Consider the following 18,467-nt stretch of genomic DNA (forward strand, 5'->3'; position numbering starts at 1 on the left):
GTAGGGAGTCGAAGAGTATAAAAGATTTCTCAGAAGACAGAAGCCAAACTGTACATACTATGCAATGCTGTATAAAAAAAATAAAACCTCACACCAATCAGGTCAGTCTTTCTTAAATATAAAATTTTTTTTTTATTGTTTTAAATAATTTTTTATAGAATTAGAACCTCAGCTGAGCTTAAGTAAAATAAATTTTAATGCACAGACTCGGCTCCCATTTTACTGTTTCACCATGCACATGGGTCAGCACTGATTTTAACAGATTTTTAAATATTGTTATATTTTCCAGATAATAAATCAGTACATGAGATAAAATGAGAAATTAAAAAGAAAATCAATATTAAAATGTACTATTTTAAAAAATGCATTATGAGTCTAGATTAGGCTGGTGCTGATTACACTGATGGAAAAGTGGCAAGTATCAGCTGTTTATGCCCAGCAGGTCTTGTAAACATTGCAGGATCACAGTTTTGCTTGTTATTGCTTTTATTGTGCATTTATTGTTTCTTTTAACTAAAATTTACAAATATGGTCCTAAAACATCAAAGGCACCAAATCCTGATTAAAATGTGTTTAGTATTTTTAAAGAATCAACTGTTGTAATTTAACCCCAGTTGAATTCCAATCAAGTATATTAGTCTTAATTTCTATTAAAATCATGTTAAATTGTTTTGGGTGTTTACCCAATTATCTCCCAATTTATTTGTAGTCAATTCTCACTTGTTGATTGTTCTTTAAATAAATAAAAAAAATTTTACAAAACGTGTTTTTACGAAGTTCTTATTGCATAAAAATGTGCTTTAATGATCTAAACATGACTCAGTATGACAAATATGCATGAGCATTAATGTAGAAATGGGCTTACTTTTTGCACATAAGCAAATGAGGATAAAGCGTTAACAAATTAGTTTGTTTCATTCCCAAAAAACAGAAATACACCCAGTTACCAATCTTCTTATCTGTGATATATTCAAATATCCAAATACTGTAAATAAAGCATCCACATTACAGACCATTTTTAAATGATGCTTCGAAAAAAAGGTTTCCTACTGGTAATCGTGTCATGGAGTAAGTAGATTTTTTTAAGAACAAAAGCATATTCTGTACTGCCCAACTCAATATTGCTGTACTTTATTGTACAAACAGTAAAAAATCCATGATATTAATCAAATAAATACTTGTAATAATCAACATTCCTACAGTTACTGTAAAATAACTGTATCATGTGTTTGCTTTTCTCATTAACCAACCAAACCAACCTGCATACAGAATACAATCAGAAATAAAAAGAGATAGACAAAAGGAAGCAGCTTCATTGTTTGGACGCTGCATTTCCAATCATTGAGGTAAAAATATTCAGACAACAAAAATAAATCTGATTCACAGCTGCGTAAGACACTGCAACAGGTCTAACTTTGAAGATGATATTGTATGTTTGTACAGATTTCAATGAATACAATTTGTCTGAAGCAGCACTAGCTTGATGAATGATGCATTCTCCATTACTGGCTATGTTTACATGCAAAAAGTTCAGATTAAACTGAGTTCATTTCTCTAGCACAGTACACTCCTATGTAAACGTATGGAGTGGCTTTTTGGTCATGTTTGTACATGCTGTGTGACAATGTGTGCACTCATGCAGCTTTAACGTGAGCAATCTTAGTTGTGTGTCGTTTACCAGTCGTGAAACACTGAGCGCAGGGCAGAAACAATCTGGACAGGACACCAATCCATGGCATGTCTAACAAGCTCATGGTCAGGCATATAAATACTTTTGGCATAGTCTATGTGTAGATAAAGGTCAGGTGCAAAGGAATTCTTATGATCTAAAGAAATCGCTCATTTCTTTCTTTTGGCTGCGCCCATATCTATATGCCTCAGTGGATCTGGTCCACATACCAGACCAAATACACAGTTTTTATGCCGGATACGCTTCCTGACACAAGCCTCCTATTTCTATCCAGACTTGGGACCGGCACTGGCAAGTGTGCCTCCCAGTAGCTAGGCTGTTTCGGCCACCCCCCTCGGCCACTTATGTCTATGCAGACGACCTGCTGTCTCTGGAACCACAGATCTCAGCAGTGATGGGCTAGCACGCTTTACTGCTGCACCACCCAAACACCACTAAAGTAACTGCTTATGCGAGTACAATTACCCAAGTGTTTTTAAGTACCTACTTTATATTTTAAATGAGTCTTGTTTTATGTTCAAAGCAGCAAACGTCTTTCAAAAATCCTTATTCAGTGAAAAGTCAGATGCAATGTTCTTATCTGCTTAGAAATGTAGGTTAGATGGGTGTAGTAGGAACATTGATTTCTCACAGTATTATTTTCCCAAAATACAAACATCCATGCACATATTCACAAGTTCTGAAACTCCAGAACCCGGAGACAGAAGTTTGCACAGTGTTTAACCTTCCATTTAACAGATGATGAAAATGCATTCAGATTGGTCACTACTGGATCAGTCTATTCTGAGTGAGCTGTAAAGATGAAATGATTCCAATTATTAGCTGCACGTAAACATAGCCATTTATACACTCGTCCACTGTGTGTGTCAAGCATATTCACAAAGATGTCCACATCCAGCAGGACAGTGGCTGGAGTTCTTAAGCCACTCCATCATGTGCTCCAGGTGGCCACCATGGCTGCAGCCCTGACACCACACGAATAACCCTCTCACCACGTGATGACACACCGCACACACACTCGCACACTGGTGGCACCTACAGGAGAGACACACAGCTTTAAAAGCAGATAGAAGAAAACGAAGAGCAGAAGAACTTCTTGAAAAGCAGGATTTAGTGCTGAGATTCTCAACCTTTTTTTTATCAGCCCGGTCACAATGGTTTTAAGGACACATTCTTAGTAATAAAGTTAATCTAACTAAGTTGGTTATTATACGATGTTTGTTGACAGAACATGTCATGCTTATACATACACTATCAAGCCAAAAGTATTTGGACACCTGACCATGAGCTTGTTGTGATCTCTATGTGATCCTTTCAGCTATAACAACAGCCACTTCGCTGAGAAGGCTTCTCACAAGACTTTGAAGTATGTCTTTTGGAATTTGTGCCTATTCAGTCAAAAGAGCATTTGTATGGCTGGGCACTGGTGTTGGTCAAGAAAGCTTTAACTGATATTCCAATTCATTCCAAAGCTATTCAGTGGGGCTGAGGTCAACCAAGCTTTTCTTTATGGCTTTACAGAGCATGCTTTGTGCAAGAGGGCACAATCATGCTGGAACAGTAAGGGGTTGCTGCAAAGTTGGAAGCATAGAATTTTCTTGAATTGAATAATTAGAATGGGTATCCAGATATTTTTGCCCATCACAGTCTGACTATTGAAAAAGCCATACACCTACTGGAGACTTTATTTTTAAGCTTTCATAAGTGTTGTTGTTTTGTTGTTTATTAGAATTTTAACGTCATGTTATACACTTTCAGTTACATTCATGACAGGAACGGTAGTTACTCATTACACAAGGTTCATCAGTTCACAAGGTTACATCGAACAGTCCTGGACAATTTTGTATCTCCAATTCACCTCACTTTGATGTTTTTGGACTGTGGGAGGAAACCGGAGCACACGGAGTAAACCCACGCAGACACGGGGAGAACATGCAAACTCCTCACAGAAAGGACCCAGACTGCCCCACCTGAGGATCGAACCCAGGACCTTCTTGCTGTGAGGCGACAGTGCTACCCACTTAGCCACCGTGCCGCCCAGCTTTCATAAGTGCAAAAACGTATAAAAAGAAAGTCTTTACGGGTGTACCTGTCACAGATCCAGCCTTTGTTGCTCATAGGTCTTTTGCAGTTGCTGCAGTTGATATGCAGCGTGGTGGAGGTCTGGTTTAGGCAGGTGATGGCACTGCACGTGCTCAGTTTGATCACCTCATTACTGACGTTCCACAGCTCAAAGCGCTGCAGCAGGTCGATGTAGGACATGTACCAGTGTTCCTATAAAACACAGATGTTTGTATCGCCAAACTCATCACCGCACTACCAGTAAATCACATGCACATCATGTCCAGTAACCACATGTTAGTCATGGCAGTCATGGGGTTTCAGTGATCTGCTTACATGTTGATTTGTCCAAAAGAACATCCACAAAACAGAAAAAAGCACAGCTGAAGCACAGCTTATCAAAGACTGCCAGGTTTGAATCTCAGCAATGCTAGAACAGACATAATTGGCTGTGTCTGACTGAGGAAAGGTCTGTGTTTTTTCCTCATTACTGTCAGAAAGAGGTGCTGGGATGGATAGCAAAGGAAACACATAGGGTACAGGGTGTCGGCAGTGTAGTCTAGTGGTTAAGGTACTGGTCCAGTATTCAGAAGGTTGCCGGTTCAAGCCTCACCACTACCAGGTTGCCACTGTTGGGCCCTTGAGCAAGGCCCTTAACCCTCAATTGCTTAGACTGTATACTGTCACAACTGTAAGTCGCTTTGGATAAAAGCGTCTGCTAAATGCCGAAAATGTAAATGTGTCTGTCAGTGCATGGTACACCTCTCTGTGAGAATCCACCACTGCTTGGTATAAGGAAGCAGCCGACAACTGTACACGTCAGAGGGAGCGGGTGCTAGTGTGCAGCCAGTATGAGGTGGTGCAAGCAGCAGAGAGATCATAGTAGGAAACTGGAAAGGACTAAATTGAGAGAAAATGGCTTTATACTCATTTGTGGCCTTAACTGTATTGTCAAAACATTGTCTTATTTAAGTCAGTCAAAAATCAGTGTCTCATCAGTGTCTCTCTGAGGTCTTTTTAAGTGTTTTTTGATGTTGACTGCCATGACTAACATGAGATTGATGTCATATGCTGACAGATTCACTTTTTGTTTATTTTTCTGACCTGTGTAAGTTCATCAATCTCCCTGCGGATTCGTTCCCCAAGCACAACGAGCACTGAGACAGCCATCTGCACGTCACCCTGCTCAGCGTAGTACGCCAGCGTGTCTTTAACAATGGCGTTAAAGAAACCAGGAGGCAGGCGTGACTGAAATAGCAGCTGTGAGACCGAGATCAGGCTGAACGACTCCATGGGCGTCAAACACACTGTTTCAGTCTCACCCCCACTCGCCTGTGGGGACTCGGCCTTCTCGGCTGGTGGCTCAGGTGCTGTCGCATGCTCCACAATCTCATGCCGCAGCGGGAAGGCCTCCTGGGGAAGTGAAAACTCAGCTTCCTCAGCTATTGAGAAAAAGATAAGGACAGCTGTGAGCGGAAATTGTGAATCCAAGATTTGAAATCAGAAAATGAAAAATCTGACAGTTGATTTATTTCATCAACTGCTTTATCCTGTCCAGGGTCGTGGTTGGTCCAGTTTTACCTGGAACACTGTGAACAAAGTGCAAGGCAGGATCACCTTGGACAGGGCACCAATCCATTGCAGGTCTCAAAATCCAGGTTTGAATCTGGACCTGCTGCAACCTTGACCAGGATAAAGCAGTTAATGAAAATGGAATGAATATTCCGATCATCTAAAATTACTGTGGAACTGCCTGTGTATAGATCAAGGTTAAACATCAGAAAAGTTTGTGTATATGTTGTGTTTGTCTGACCTGCCTGGTTGTCATGCTCCATGCTGTAGAGGTCATCGTCATCCAGATCGGCATCTCCAAACATATACTCTGCCTGGCCATCACTGCCCTCTGTCTCTTCGTTTTCTTAAAAAAAGGTGTGTTGCCACTTTAGTACTTAGCACTTCTACTCTGCTGTTGTTTTTTAGTCCGACAAATAGTATTTCTTGATTTACAGGACCACTCAACTGCAGCATTAACTAAACCTGCAGCATCATGGGGTCCCAGAGGTCCACATCACAAGAGGTAAAGCAGGAATGCTTTCTTCACAATTTGGATTTCATAGAGGTTGGATTAAAGAAGAAAATTCATTCTTTTCAATTAAACCATTTTGGTAATAAGCATCATTAAGGAACTTTTTCTTCCGGTTAAAAAGTCTTTCGGCTAAATTTAGGCCAAAGATCATTTGTTGAACTCCTACAAAAGCAACTTTATTATTATTATTGCTACACCGTACAAGTACGTGCCTTACCATCGTTATGGTTAGAATCCAGGTTGTGCAAGTTGTCCTGTCGATTTTCTTTGTTTCTCTCATTCAAAGCAGCATTCATCTCCTTTAAACTGAAACTACAACAAAAGACATGTTAGCATGACATTACCTCACTTAGACTTTACTGATGTGCACAGACTGCTAGACACATGCTAGTATTTAACTGTTATATCACTATAAATGCCTGATCAGACGATACTTTTTCCACAATAGCCATACCTGTTAATGAGAGGGACGTTACCCAATTTACTCATGTTGTGATTAGCAGCTGGAGCTGGGTGACCCGGATCAGAATACATAATCCTTAGCATGGTCCAGGTGGTTGACACCTATTTATACACAATTTTGCAAATATACATGAAATGTCCATGCAGTTCCTATTACAAATAATAAAAAGCTTAAAAATAAACAGTTTAAAGCCAGTCAGATCAATTGACTTTCCATTTAAATTGTAATAAGTTATTTAACGTATTCATCAATTTAATGCATTAAAATATATCTTTTCAACATTTATCCAGTATATAAAGTTAACCAGATGGTGTAGAAATTACTAGTTTGGTCCAGTTTTACAAAGCAACATATTTCTAAGCCCTTCTAAACTTTTACACAGTGTTTGGATGGCTTTATTCAACACAGATCTCCACAAGCAAGACAAAAAGTTGGGTTTTTATGTGCCTACATTTGTGTAACTAGTATTTTCATTTGGTATCAAAGAGAATCTCAGGATTAATACTGTTATAGTACTATGGACAGAATTATTATTAAATTATGGTACACTATGCACCACAAAAAGTAATCTTCACAAGGGAAATATTTTATTTTAATAAACATTAATGGTTTACATTTGTTTGCAGTGTTTTCTTGTTGCTGAAACGTTTTCCACTTTTTAAGCCTCTCAGGTGGGTGCTCACAGATGCTCGGGTAGTGAAGCAGTAAAATAAGCTAGCCCACTATCAATGACGCCCGGGGTTCAAATCTCAACTGCACTATCGGCCGATCGGATGCCTACACAGACATGACTGGCTATGTCTTCTTTTGCCTCTAAATATATAATTATAATAAAAACTGGATCGACACTGAAAAGTAAAATTGGTTTAGTGGTCCTAATACGCACTAGTTGACACACCTGAGGTCTGTTGAGCTCTTTGGCGACCTTGGCATTGTGGTCACAGAGCTCTCCAAAAGGGCGGCCACTCAGCTGGTACCTGCGTGCTGTCTCAATGAACCAGTCCATCCTGGTGCCTCCATCCGACTCGCATTCAAACACACTCAGCACACTGGACACCTGGTCAAAATGCTCTCTCACACCAGGTTTCTTAAAAAAGAAAATGGGGTAGCGCCGGTCTCCACCTGGGCAAGGTTTCCGCCCACCCTCAGCTGACATCAGGCTCTCTTTGGCTGCAAAGGCCAGGTCTCCGAACAGGCCGAAGCTGAGACCCTCAGGGTTTGCCGCGTCCACTGGACGACTGGCATCCTTAAACATGTGCTGATAGAGGGTGCTATCCTTAGATCCTGAGAGCAGGACATGTGGTTCATGTGGGTTGCGCCACACAATGCCCGTGGCCACGTCCTTGTGCTCCTCGAAGGTGGCAAATGGGATGTAGGGGCGGCGTACGTCCCACACGTAGATATTGTGGTCCACCATCATAGAGCACGTGGCCAAGTGAAAGCGCCGTTCTGGCCGCCACTTGACTCGGGCCACCGAGGCGATGGTCTGCACGCAATAGATCTCTTTGGCACGGTTGGTTGTCATGTCCCATACTTTTACCATCTTGTCACGCCCACCTGTTGCCAGCCAACCTCTAAAAAAACAGAGGTGAATACAAAATTAAACATAAATCAAGACTGAATGAATACTTCACCATCACTAGAAATTATGACATGGGCTTGTTAGAATCATGCTGATTACACTGTTACACTGTAGGCGCTGGTTAGTTTTGTGTTAGATAAGACTGCAAAGCTTTGTGCAATCTAGTCACCACTGGGAGGCTGTCATCCTAACACACATACTAATAGTGCTATCTTTGGGTACTGAGAGCAAGACATGGACTTCATGCTGATTCTGCCACACGATGCCCAGAAGCACAATGTCAAGTGTCCTTGTGCTCCTGAAAAATGGCAAATGAAATGTAGACATAAATGTTGTGGTCCACCATCATGGAGCATGTAGCCAGATGAAAGCACTGTTCTGGTTGTACACTTACAATACTGCAAATCTCTTTACACCAGTCCAGTGTCCAAGTGTCCAATAACTAATGCCACAATCATGCTGATCTGTTAACCCTACTATTACTTCTTTAATGTTAGAACCAAGGTAACAGTTCACATTTGCACAGTATTCAAAAACATAAAATGATAAAAACAAACACACCTGTCCTCAGGGTGCCAGTCACAGCAAAAAACAGGGCCAGTGTGTGCAGTGAACATCCTCTCATAGCGGTCAGGCTTGCGAATATCCCAAAGCTGCACATTACCATTCTCAAATGATGCTGCAAACGTGTAATAGTCCTTCATGCTGAATTGCACATCTCGAACGCTCTCAGACTGACCTACAGACACGCAAAAAAATACATACATGAACATCACATACGTCACTTTGGAAAGTGAATAGGTTGAAAACAAATAGGTTCTTGAAAAAAACTCTTCTCTATAGACACTATGGGAAACCTGAATTGTTTAATAAAACATTACCAAAGTAACCCACAGCTCTTACAATATCTTGCTTATAGGGATTCAAAATTGGCTGTTCTGACCAACATCAGCAAAATGCTTGCATACCAGAGAAGGTGCTGACACTCTCCTTCTTGCGCAGGTCGAAGTACTTCATGAAGCCATCCTGAGAGCCAGAGAGAAGCATGTGTGCCTCGCTGGGGTGGAAGCACACCTTATTAACAGTGCGCTTGTGCTCAGCAAATAGGTGCTCCTGCTTATTGCGACACGGCCGAGCCAGGTTCCATGTTACCACGGCGCCGTTGGTGGCCGCTGTAGCCAACAGACTGTCATCTGCCTGATGCCACATGACGTCAGCGCAGCTGAAGTTCAGAGATGGTTTGCGGCCCACGCGCAGGTTGAGACGCTCCACAAAACCATCCTCCTCCAAGGCGAAGATCTTGAAGATGTTGCGCCCGGCCACCACCACCTGCAAGAGAGAGAGGGAGAAAAGTGAACGACCTAAGGATTAATTAGGTTAGAAACAACGCAAAATAAAAATGCCTGGTAGATTAATGTAATGTTATAGAACTGCACAATAAGGGCTAAAATTAATATTACAATATTTTTTGCTCAGTATTGAAACCAAGCTGAAGTGGCTATTATGCCAGCCCACCACCACTGAGATCCGGGTTATTATCTCAGCTGTGCTATCGGCTGGCTGAGCATCTACACAAATCAGAAAAATGGCTGTAAATATGAGGACAGGAAAAGAAAGAGATGTAGAAACCTGTGTGGCATCTCGACACACACTGATGGCATTTGCTGGAGCATCCAGGTGGCAAAACATAGTTCGACCACTGATGGTGTTGACACCTGCCATCTTTTCCATCTCTGCCTGAGTATGAAAGAGATAAAAAAAAGGATAGAGACAGTAAATGTTTGTGAACTTTTGTGAGATTTCAAGGAATTACTCTGATACAGTGTTTAAATGCATCTTCTGCCCAACAGAACTCACAATACAACATTATTACTAACACTTTAATTCTGACATTTTAGTGACATTTTTAGATGAGATGGTAAAGGCAATAGTTTTATCTTGGCTTAAGTTTGACAAGGCTTTGAAGAATACAAAGTACAGGGTTGCATAATCTACACTGGTAATGTGAAACATCAGTAATGTTGTACCTACTATTGCAGGATTTCTGGCAATTAATACATTAGGTGTTGAACATTGGTATTAAATTGGTATTTGAGGTAGGTGTGTGTGTGTGTGCATGTTTTAAGAATTTAAACAGATTATCGATGTGTTCCAGGGATGTCATCAAAACAGGTTGTTTTACACAAATAATTATCTTCTGGACTACTGGTTTGATTACACAATAATAAAGTACTAAAGTGAATGCTTTTCCTAAATATTTACTGTTTTAAGCTGTAGTGTGTTTTGTCTTTGTCTAATGTTCTATTCACAATATATGCATTAGGGAAAAATATCATTTTTCCAGTCTCAGCACATCGTGTAAAATCTATAACTAAAAGTAATGTGACACAAACAACGAATAACTCTCCCAGCTACCCAGCTTCAGGAGCAGAACACATTAAGGCGCAGCAGGGTTTGCACCGGAGTATATGTAAAACAAATCCCAAACCCATGTTTTGAGGCAGACAAGAGAGCTCTACTTCTGGACTGCACTTAATCTCAGAAACTGCTTTTACACACACATTTAGACAAACTGAACTCATAGTACAGACTATGGTCCAGAACAGGGCTATAGACAACACTTAACAATGTGTCAGCTAATAAAGAAGCATAGTGGAAATATAATTGCTAACAAAACCATGCATTGTTTGCTTCCCTCTGATGCATAAAAATAACTCTGCAACCTAACACAAAGCAGCAAGGACAACATATTCACATCTTTTAACCATGTCAATGTGTGTTGTGTTTGCCTTGTGAGAGAAAATCAGAGACTCACTCACGTATCAGATCAGTGGTCACTCCACTGAGAAACAGCTCAGCTACAACCCAGGTTTATGTTTCTGGCAGGCTTCTTCATTTACCTGAAAATATGGCCTTCCTGTAAAACAAGTACATAGATTCACTCTAGTTGGAATAACCAAGTATATAAAATGACTTTATAAATAAACAAACTAAGTTCTTTCTAGGCAGCAAAAACACTAACATACCAGCTGATAAGTGATAATGCACATTACACTCGGTAAAATCAGCTGGTTTACTTACCTAAATCTAATGTTTAACAGTAACCTAATTTATACCAGTTCATTGGTCCAATTCTAAAAAATAACTGTGATCAAATTAAGTAATGTAAATTAAGTAAATTAAGTGTTCAGATTTGTTGTTTCTTATTTACCAGTACACCCTGGCATCGGGCATGCAGCACACACTTCCACTGCTGTCTTTCTCACATCCTGTCAAAATGACACACCAGCATGCTGAAAAGAGACAAGCATGAAGGAATATAATGAAATAATAACATATATTTGTAACGTATGTAAAATAACCCATGAGCCTAACCAGGATGGAGCGGTTAGCGAATACGAATGAATGTTTAATTATGCAATTCAGGTATTTAAAATAAGGCTAGGAGACAGCCGCTAGTTAAGACTAGTATGAAGAATTTGAAAAACTAGTTAGCTTAGGTATGCTAACAACAGAACTGTAAAACTGTTACTAACTGTAGCAGTAAGAACACAACACTGACTTGTTTTCTGCTGGTATATAAAATATTTCTTAATATTTCTGTTTCGGTGGCGACTTTTACGACGAGCAGAAAAATAAATAGTTTACACATAACCTACAGTAACTTACCTTTCCAAAACAAATGAGACGTGTGAGAAGAGAAACACGCATGCGCATTAGCGATTATCCAAAATAAAAGACAAGAGATTTAGGCGCTGATTATTATTATTATTATTATTATTATTATTATTATTATTAATTATTATTATTATTATTATAGTATATACACATTATACACACTTTATACACATAGCCCTGGTAGTGCACTTGCTCTTTCAGCCTAAGCTTTCAAATAAGATTTTTAAATGATAAAGCATCCTAACTAGTGCACTTGTGTAGTGAACACGGTGTGGTTTAGGACACAAAGTGCCGTAATTCGTGTTGTGGCGCTTAAAACTCAATTCAAGTTGAGACTCTAAAAATTAAAACAACAAAAATAAATTTAAGTAATTACACAATGCACAATGAATTATCCGTATTGTTGGGTAGATAAATTCTAGAGCTTTTTGCCGAAAATGCATGAAGATTTTTCTGGATCTTTCTTTCAAAGCTTTCTAATTAGTGCACTACCCAGTGGATAGGTTGTGAATTGGGACAAGCTACACTTTACGCTCAGCGTTTAACGTACCTCCATGCTGCTGGATCTGAGACATGTTTACACCTTCAGTCCTGAACCTCCAGCATTAACCTAGAACTGTAATCTCAGAATCAGAGGTAGCTTAAGACCAAGTATAGACAGTGGTCAAAATAACAGAAACTGCACATACAAAAGGTTTGTAGTCTGAGGTTTCTTAATCACAACTCCAAACACAGCTACAAAGGTTAGTCACGTTCTGTTAATCACTTGTATAGAGGCATTTGAAGTAGAGCTTTAACATTTAAAGTTGTTCTAGATTTTAAAAAGGCCTTTTTTATTAACCTTTATAGTACTAGTATAGAGTTATTGTTTCATTCCTGTATGTATATGAGTCATTCTATAATTTGGGGTACATTCCATGTCCAATGATAATAATTATATTTATTCTAACTATTTTCTTTAAAAATGTCATATTTTACCTATTAATGGAAAACATGTTGTAATATCACAAAAACATTATGTGCATCCTATGCTTCATTTAGCTTGAAATTTGTCATGATGTTCCTAAATGAACAGTTTTTGCTGTGTCTGTTTTTTAAGTTGAGGGTGCCTTGGTTTTAAAATAATGAATAAAATCATTAAGGGCAACAACATCTATTTTTTTTATTTATTTTAAAAGTTTAAATACCAAAGAAAAATCATATTTTTTAAATTGAGTTTCTCTTTTAAATAATTTAAATATCTTTATTTATTAATGTCCGCAAAAGTTCTGTCAACTATGTTACTAACAGAACTCCACTCAGCAACTCAAAAATTGTTTGTTCTAAAACTATGTGACCAGCATTACATGATATCATTTTTCTCTGTGGAGGGCATATTGAACAAACTGTGGTGAATGTCCTCTTATTTTTTAAAATATTTTATCTATAATAGAACATTGTCAATGAGTATATTAATTGACCGTCAACTATGTTACATACATTGTTATGGTTATTTTTTTTTAAATAATTTTTATTCAAACGTATGTTCAAATTAGACATTATTCTGTTCAAGAAATGACATGTGGTCAGCCAGGCAAGGTCTACCACTGAAGTTATGGGTCAAAATAGGGAAATTGTCAACTACGTTACCTGTCAACTAAGTTACCTAGTAGTCTACATCTACTGTCCCTTTAAAATTAAAATAAAAAAAAATAATGTTTAAGCTTTGCAAATAGTGGATATGTTACACTAAAGAATATATTAACTTGAACCACTGATTGTTTTATTGAGAGAGAACATTGTTTTTGTACTTTTTTGGTGATGTGAAATGTACCCCAAATTATAGAATGACCCATATATACACTCACAGAATTTCTACAACTGAGTTCATAAGTTGAAGCAACATGTACAGTGTATCACAAAAGTGAGTACACCCCTCACATTTCTGCAGATATTTAAGTATATCTTTTCATGGGACAACACTGACAAAATGACACTTTGACACAATGAAAAGTAGTCTGTGTGCAGCTTATATAACAGTGTAAATTTATTCTTCCCTCAAAATAACTCAATATACAGCCATTAATGTCTAAACCACCGGCAACAAAAGTGAGTACACCCCTTAGTGAAAGTTCCTGAAGTGTCAATATTTTGTGTGGCCACCATTATTTCCCAGAACTGCCTTAACTCTCCTGGGCATGGAGTTTACCAGAGCTTCACAGGTTGCCACTGGAATGCTTTTCCACTCCTCCATGACGACATCACGGAGCTGGCGGATATTCGAGACTTTGAGCTCCTCCACCTTCCGCTTGAGGATGCCCCAAAGATGTTCTATTGGGTTTAGGTCTGGAGACATGCTTGGCCAGTCCATCACCTTTACCCTCAGCCTCTTCAATAAAGCAGTGGTCATCTTAGAGGTGTGTTTGGGGTCATTATCATGCTGGAACACTGCCCTGCGACCCAGTTTCCGGAGGGAGGGGATCATGCTCTGCTTCAGTATTTCACAGTACATATTGGAGTTCATGTGTCCCTCAATGAAATGTAACTCCCCAACACCTGCTGCACTCATGCAGCCCCAGACCATGGCATTCCCACCACCATGCTTGACTGTAGGCATGACACACTTATCTTTGTACTCCTCACCTGATTGCCGCCACACATGCTTGAGACCATCTGAACCAAACAAATTAATCTTGGTCTCATCAGACCATAGGACATGGTTCCAGTAATCCATGTCCTTTGTTGACATGTGTTCAGCAAACTGTTTGCAGGCTTTCTTGTGTAGAGACTTCAGAAGAGGCTTCCTTCTGGGGTGACAGCCATGCAGACCAATTTGATGTAGTGTGCGGCGTATGGTCTGAGCACTGACAGGCTGACCCCCCACCTTTTCAATCTCTGCAGCAATGCTGACAGCACTCCTGCGTCTATCTTTCAAAGACAGCAGTTGGATGTGACGCTGAGCACGTGCACTCGGCTTCTTTAGACGACCAACGCGAGGTCTGTTCTGAGTGGACCCTGCTCTTTTAAAACGCTGGATGATCTTGGCCACTGTGCTGCAGCTCAGTTTCAGGGTGTTGGCAATCTTCTTGTAGCCTTGGCCATCTTCATGTAGCGCAACAATTCGTCTTTTAAGATCATCAGAGAGTTCTTTGCCATGAGGTGCCATGTTGGAACTTTCAGTGACCAGTATGAGAAAGTGTGAGAGCTGTACTACTAAATTGAACACACCTGCTCCCTATGCACACCTGAGACCTAGTAACACTAACAAATCACATGACATTTTGGAGGGAAAATGACAAGCAGTGCTCAATTTGGACATTTAGGGGTGTAGTCTCTTAGGGGTGTACTCACTTTTGTTGCCGGTGGTTTAGACATTAATGGCTGTATATTGAGTTATTTTGAGGGAAGAATAAATTTACACTGTTATATAAGCTGCACACAGACTACTTTTCATTGTGTCAAAGTGTCATTTTGTCAGTGTTGTCCCATGAAAAGATATACTTAAATATCTGCAGAAATGTGAGGGGTGTACTCACTTTTGTGATACACTGTATGTCCTGCCATAAATTATAAATGTACTTTTTGCGTAAGTTTGGGTTTTTGGTTTTGCAGTTTTTCTTCTGACCTTGTCACATATAAGACCCCACTATTCCTTAAATTAAAAAGCTGTTCTGTAAATGGGTCCAGCTGAATTAGCACTATGTATATGGGCTCAGAGAAGTCACCAGATGTAGTCAGTACTAGATGAGAGCGTTACTAAAGATGCCATTAGGTGGGTCAGACAAAGTTTAATGATGTTAATGATGGGATTTTATACACTACAAATGTAATAATTTAAGCTAAGGTGGGTTTGTTTTTGACCCCAGTATATTTTCTGAAAATCTCCAGGAAACTTCACACTAACATTCATGAACAATTATTCAGTCACAAACATCATTAAAATCCCAGGACTAAGACACAATTTTCCCTGTGTGTGTGTGTAAATGGCTAATTTAAATTCTAAACTTCATTTACTTTCCTCATACAACATTAATCTCAAGGTCAATGGCTTTATAATTACCAGTACAATATTAACCAAATCTGTTATTAGTTATATAAAGACTATAAGCATTCAACGCTTCTCGGAGGCATAATAACTTGAAATTAATTACAGTTGTAGCTGCAAGCAAAGCAACTTGAGCTAATTTGCAATTCTACGACTTTTATTCAAAATTTTGATTTATTTTCTACCGGCTGTGAAAAATATTCATTTCTTCTGGTAGGATGTCTGCAGGCGAGCGCCTGTTCCAGTGTGAGGACCCAGCTATCTGGAGAGGTGTTTATGAGAAATACTGGGCAGTGGTGGAAGCAAAGGATGCTAGAAAGGGAAAGAATTTAGGAAAGCTGTTGGAACTAGAGAAATGGTACATCCTACCTGCACAACATTTACACTGTTTAGTAAATATATGTTTTGTTGGCTTTAACTTTGGTAGATGATGGGACCCTAAACTTTTAAATGAGGATGTTTATACCCTTGATTAAGTGGATCAGTTCAGAAATGCTCAGTCGTCCAGTGTTCAGTGCAGTCCAATACTGTATTTGTATTACTGTAAGGGAAGAAATTTTTCTGGGCTTGACCACATTCATACTCTCTAGTTTAGCTAGGAAAGGACAGGGGTTGGTGGGATGAATGCAGAGCTTTGATATTCTTTATTTTTTGTGCTAGTTCTCACTGACTGCTCCACCATCCTACTGCCATTACTGGATGGTCTAGACTGGACATTTCTAAATGTATAGTATGTGTTTGATAGTGCAGGCAGAAAGTGGGATAATTAAAGCTGGTGTGTGCAGTACAGAATCTTAAAATACTTTTTATTTTTACTTTACAGGTATCATGAGGAGCTTCCAGCGAACATTGTGGCTCGGACTGAGCGTTTTCTAACACACCCAGAACTAGTGAAACTCATGGAGTGGAAACTGACTGTAAATATGTGCATAAACTTACACTAATACAAACAAAGAATAATTATAATGATATTGTGGTTTCACCTGACTGATCAATCTCTTCTAGAGGGGGAAGTTTAGGCCTCGGCTAAAACAGCTGGTGAGCTCAAACAGTAAGGATGAGGTGCATCGCTGTACAAAGAAAGCATTCTCTCTTCTTCCAGAAGTCCAATCAGCAATCACAGAACTGAGCACTCTCAAAGGGCTCGGACCCGCTACGGCATCAGGTAGCTGTAAGCCTGATAGCACACTCTTTAATAGGAAGCAGAAATTATGATTTTTTCTTGTTTCTTTTCTGTAGCTGTATTAGCAGCAGGGGCTCCTGATGAAGTGCCCTTCATGGCTGATGAGGCTGTGGAGAGCATTGCTGATCTGAAGCCGATTCAGTACACAGCCAAGCACTACTCTCTCTTTTTAGAAAAAATACTACACAAAACACAACAGCTCAACAAAGGTAACCATTCACATTGTAATTTGATTAGAATGAACACAAATGAAACATGCAAAAATGTTTTGTAATTTTAAAACATCAAGAGGTAGCATTGTTAATTCTCCAAAATATTACAGATTTGTTGTCAATCTGGAAAGCCTTACATATTCATTGTTATTCAGATGTTCATTATTAACTAATATCTGGCAATTACTGTTCAATCTATACTCTTGATTAAAAATAGCTTTATATTAATTAAGTGATAGTGGGGCTGAGAGCTCACATATTGCACATCAGTGCCATGTAAAGAAAGTTCTTCTGCCCAATTTCAGACTCCCTTATTGTACATGCACAGCATGTTTACTACAACACTATGCCAAATTCTGCACAACTGTTGTTATGCTTCTATAAAAAGCCACTGGTTTGCTGCATGCATTATGTGCCTTATGGTTATGTGCCTTATGCTTAATACATTACTGGCCCTCACATGCATAGTTGTTGCTTTTGGGTGCTGGTCCTAATTTTGTAGCTCATCAGTGTTTTATCTGAGTGATGAGAGTGATTACAGAAGCACATTTTGAAAGCAATATTGGAAAGCAGGGCAGGTTGAAAATTATTTCTTGCCGCCTTTAGTGGACACTCAACAAGATTGGACAGCTCACAAGGTGGAGATGTGCTTATGGGCATATACTGTGGCCAATCAGATTAAACCATCACTGCTGGAGGAGCTTCCATTGAATGATACTGTCCAACCAAACAGGGAGACCAGCCAGAAGACGGAGAAAAGCAAAGAGACCAGTGAGCCGCAATCTAAGAGACGAAAGCTGGACTAGTGTAAGAAGGACACTGAGGGGAAAAAACTCCTTGTGTTTGGTCTGCATGATCCAGCTCAGCACAGGAGCTTTATGTGGTTGCTTTGAGTTTGTTTTAACATATCTGTATTGGTTCCACAGTTAATATTGGTTAATATTGCTTTCTTATTATGCATTATGTTTCATTTAGATTTTTTAAAATAAATGTTCTAATTGATTCAGAAATTTAATTTGTGTTATTGTCCGGCTTTTTCCGTCCACAATTTTCAAGATATCAACGCCGTTCCAACTCCAAATCGTCTGGCCCATTAATGACACCACTTCTTGTATACAGCTTTTGGATCTGCCCGCCGTTCGCCGTTTTTTGTCCCATTTACTTCCATTCATTTTTTAAAAATCTGAGATACCAACACCGTTCCAACTCTAAATTGTCCGGCCCCTTGATGACACCCCAACCTGGATACAGCATTTGGATACGCACCCCCGCCCACCTGCCACACCCGTTTTCACTTCCATTCATTTTTTTTAAATTTTGAGATATCAACGCCGTTCCAACTATAAATCAGTTATTAAATGTTATTGTGGATTCTGATTGGCCAGAAAATGTATATTATGTTTATAGCAATCTCTGCATGGCACAAGTAATGGAGGAACACACAGGGTGTAGCGTGACTGTGAGAATCCACTGCTGACTGGTATAAAG

General features: G+C 39.4%; 2 protein-coding genes across 5 annotated transcripts; one reads left to right on the plus strand and one right to left on the minus strand.

The window, feature by feature from the left end:
* Nucleotides 1–102: 102 nt before the first annotated feature.
* Nucleotides 103–11,568, minus strand: wdr24 (WD repeat domain 24). Of its 2 annotated transcripts, none has more exons than XM_062992668.1 (13): nt 11,552–11,568; nt 11,094–11,175; nt 10,702–10,799; nt 9,512–9,619; nt 8,851–9,211; nt 8,444–8,621; nt 7,199–7,874; nt 6,292–6,401; nt 6,055–6,149; nt 5,565–5,669; nt 4,856–5,193; nt 3,780–3,964; nt 103–2,725 (listed from the first exon to the last, which is right to left on the minus strand). In XM_062992668.1, the coding sequence occupies exons 4-13, from the start codon at nt 9,611–9,613 to the stop codon at nt 2,557–2,559; spliced, it is 2,319 nt and encodes a 772-aa protein (XP_062848738.1). In that variant the 5' UTR covers nt 9,614–9,619; nt 10,702–10,799; nt 11,094–11,175; nt 11,552–11,568; the 3' UTR covers nt 103–2,556. The 2 variants fall into 2 exon arrangements, with proteins under 2 accessions (XP_062848738.1, XP_062848739.1); XM_062992669.1 differs by having other exon boundaries at nt 10,698–10,799.
* Nucleotides 11,569–12,133: 565 nt separating this feature from the next.
* On the plus strand, nt 12,134–17,981 carry zgc:112496 (uncharacterized protein LOC541336 homolog). Of its 3 annotated transcripts, none has more exons than XM_062992673.1 (6): nt 12,134–12,303; nt 15,802–15,942; nt 16,408–16,501; nt 16,590–16,749; nt 16,824–16,976; nt 17,586–17,981. In XM_062992673.1, exons 2-6 carry the CDS (start codon nt 15,803–15,805, stop codon nt 17,783–17,785), a joined length of 747 nt encoding a protein of 248 aa, XP_062848743.1. In that variant the 5' UTR covers nt 12,134–12,303; nt 15,802; the 3' UTR covers nt 17,786–17,981. The 3 variants fall into 3 exon arrangements, with proteins under 3 accessions (XP_062848743.1, XP_062848744.1, XP_062848745.1); XM_062992674.1 differs by having other exon boundaries at nt 12,134–12,254; XM_062992675.1 differs by lacking the exon at nt 12,134–12,303 and having other exon boundaries at nt 15,758–15,942.
* The last annotated feature ends 486 nt before the right edge of the window (nt 17,982–18,467 follow it).

The sequence above is a fragment of the Trichomycterus rosablanca genome, chromosome 3 (assembly GCF_030014385.1).
Source record: "Trichomycterus rosablanca isolate fTriRos1 chromosome 3, fTriRos1.hap1, whole genome shotgun sequence".
NCBI lineage: Eukaryota > Metazoa > Chordata > Actinopteri > Siluriformes > Trichomycteridae > Trichomycterus > Trichomycterus rosablanca.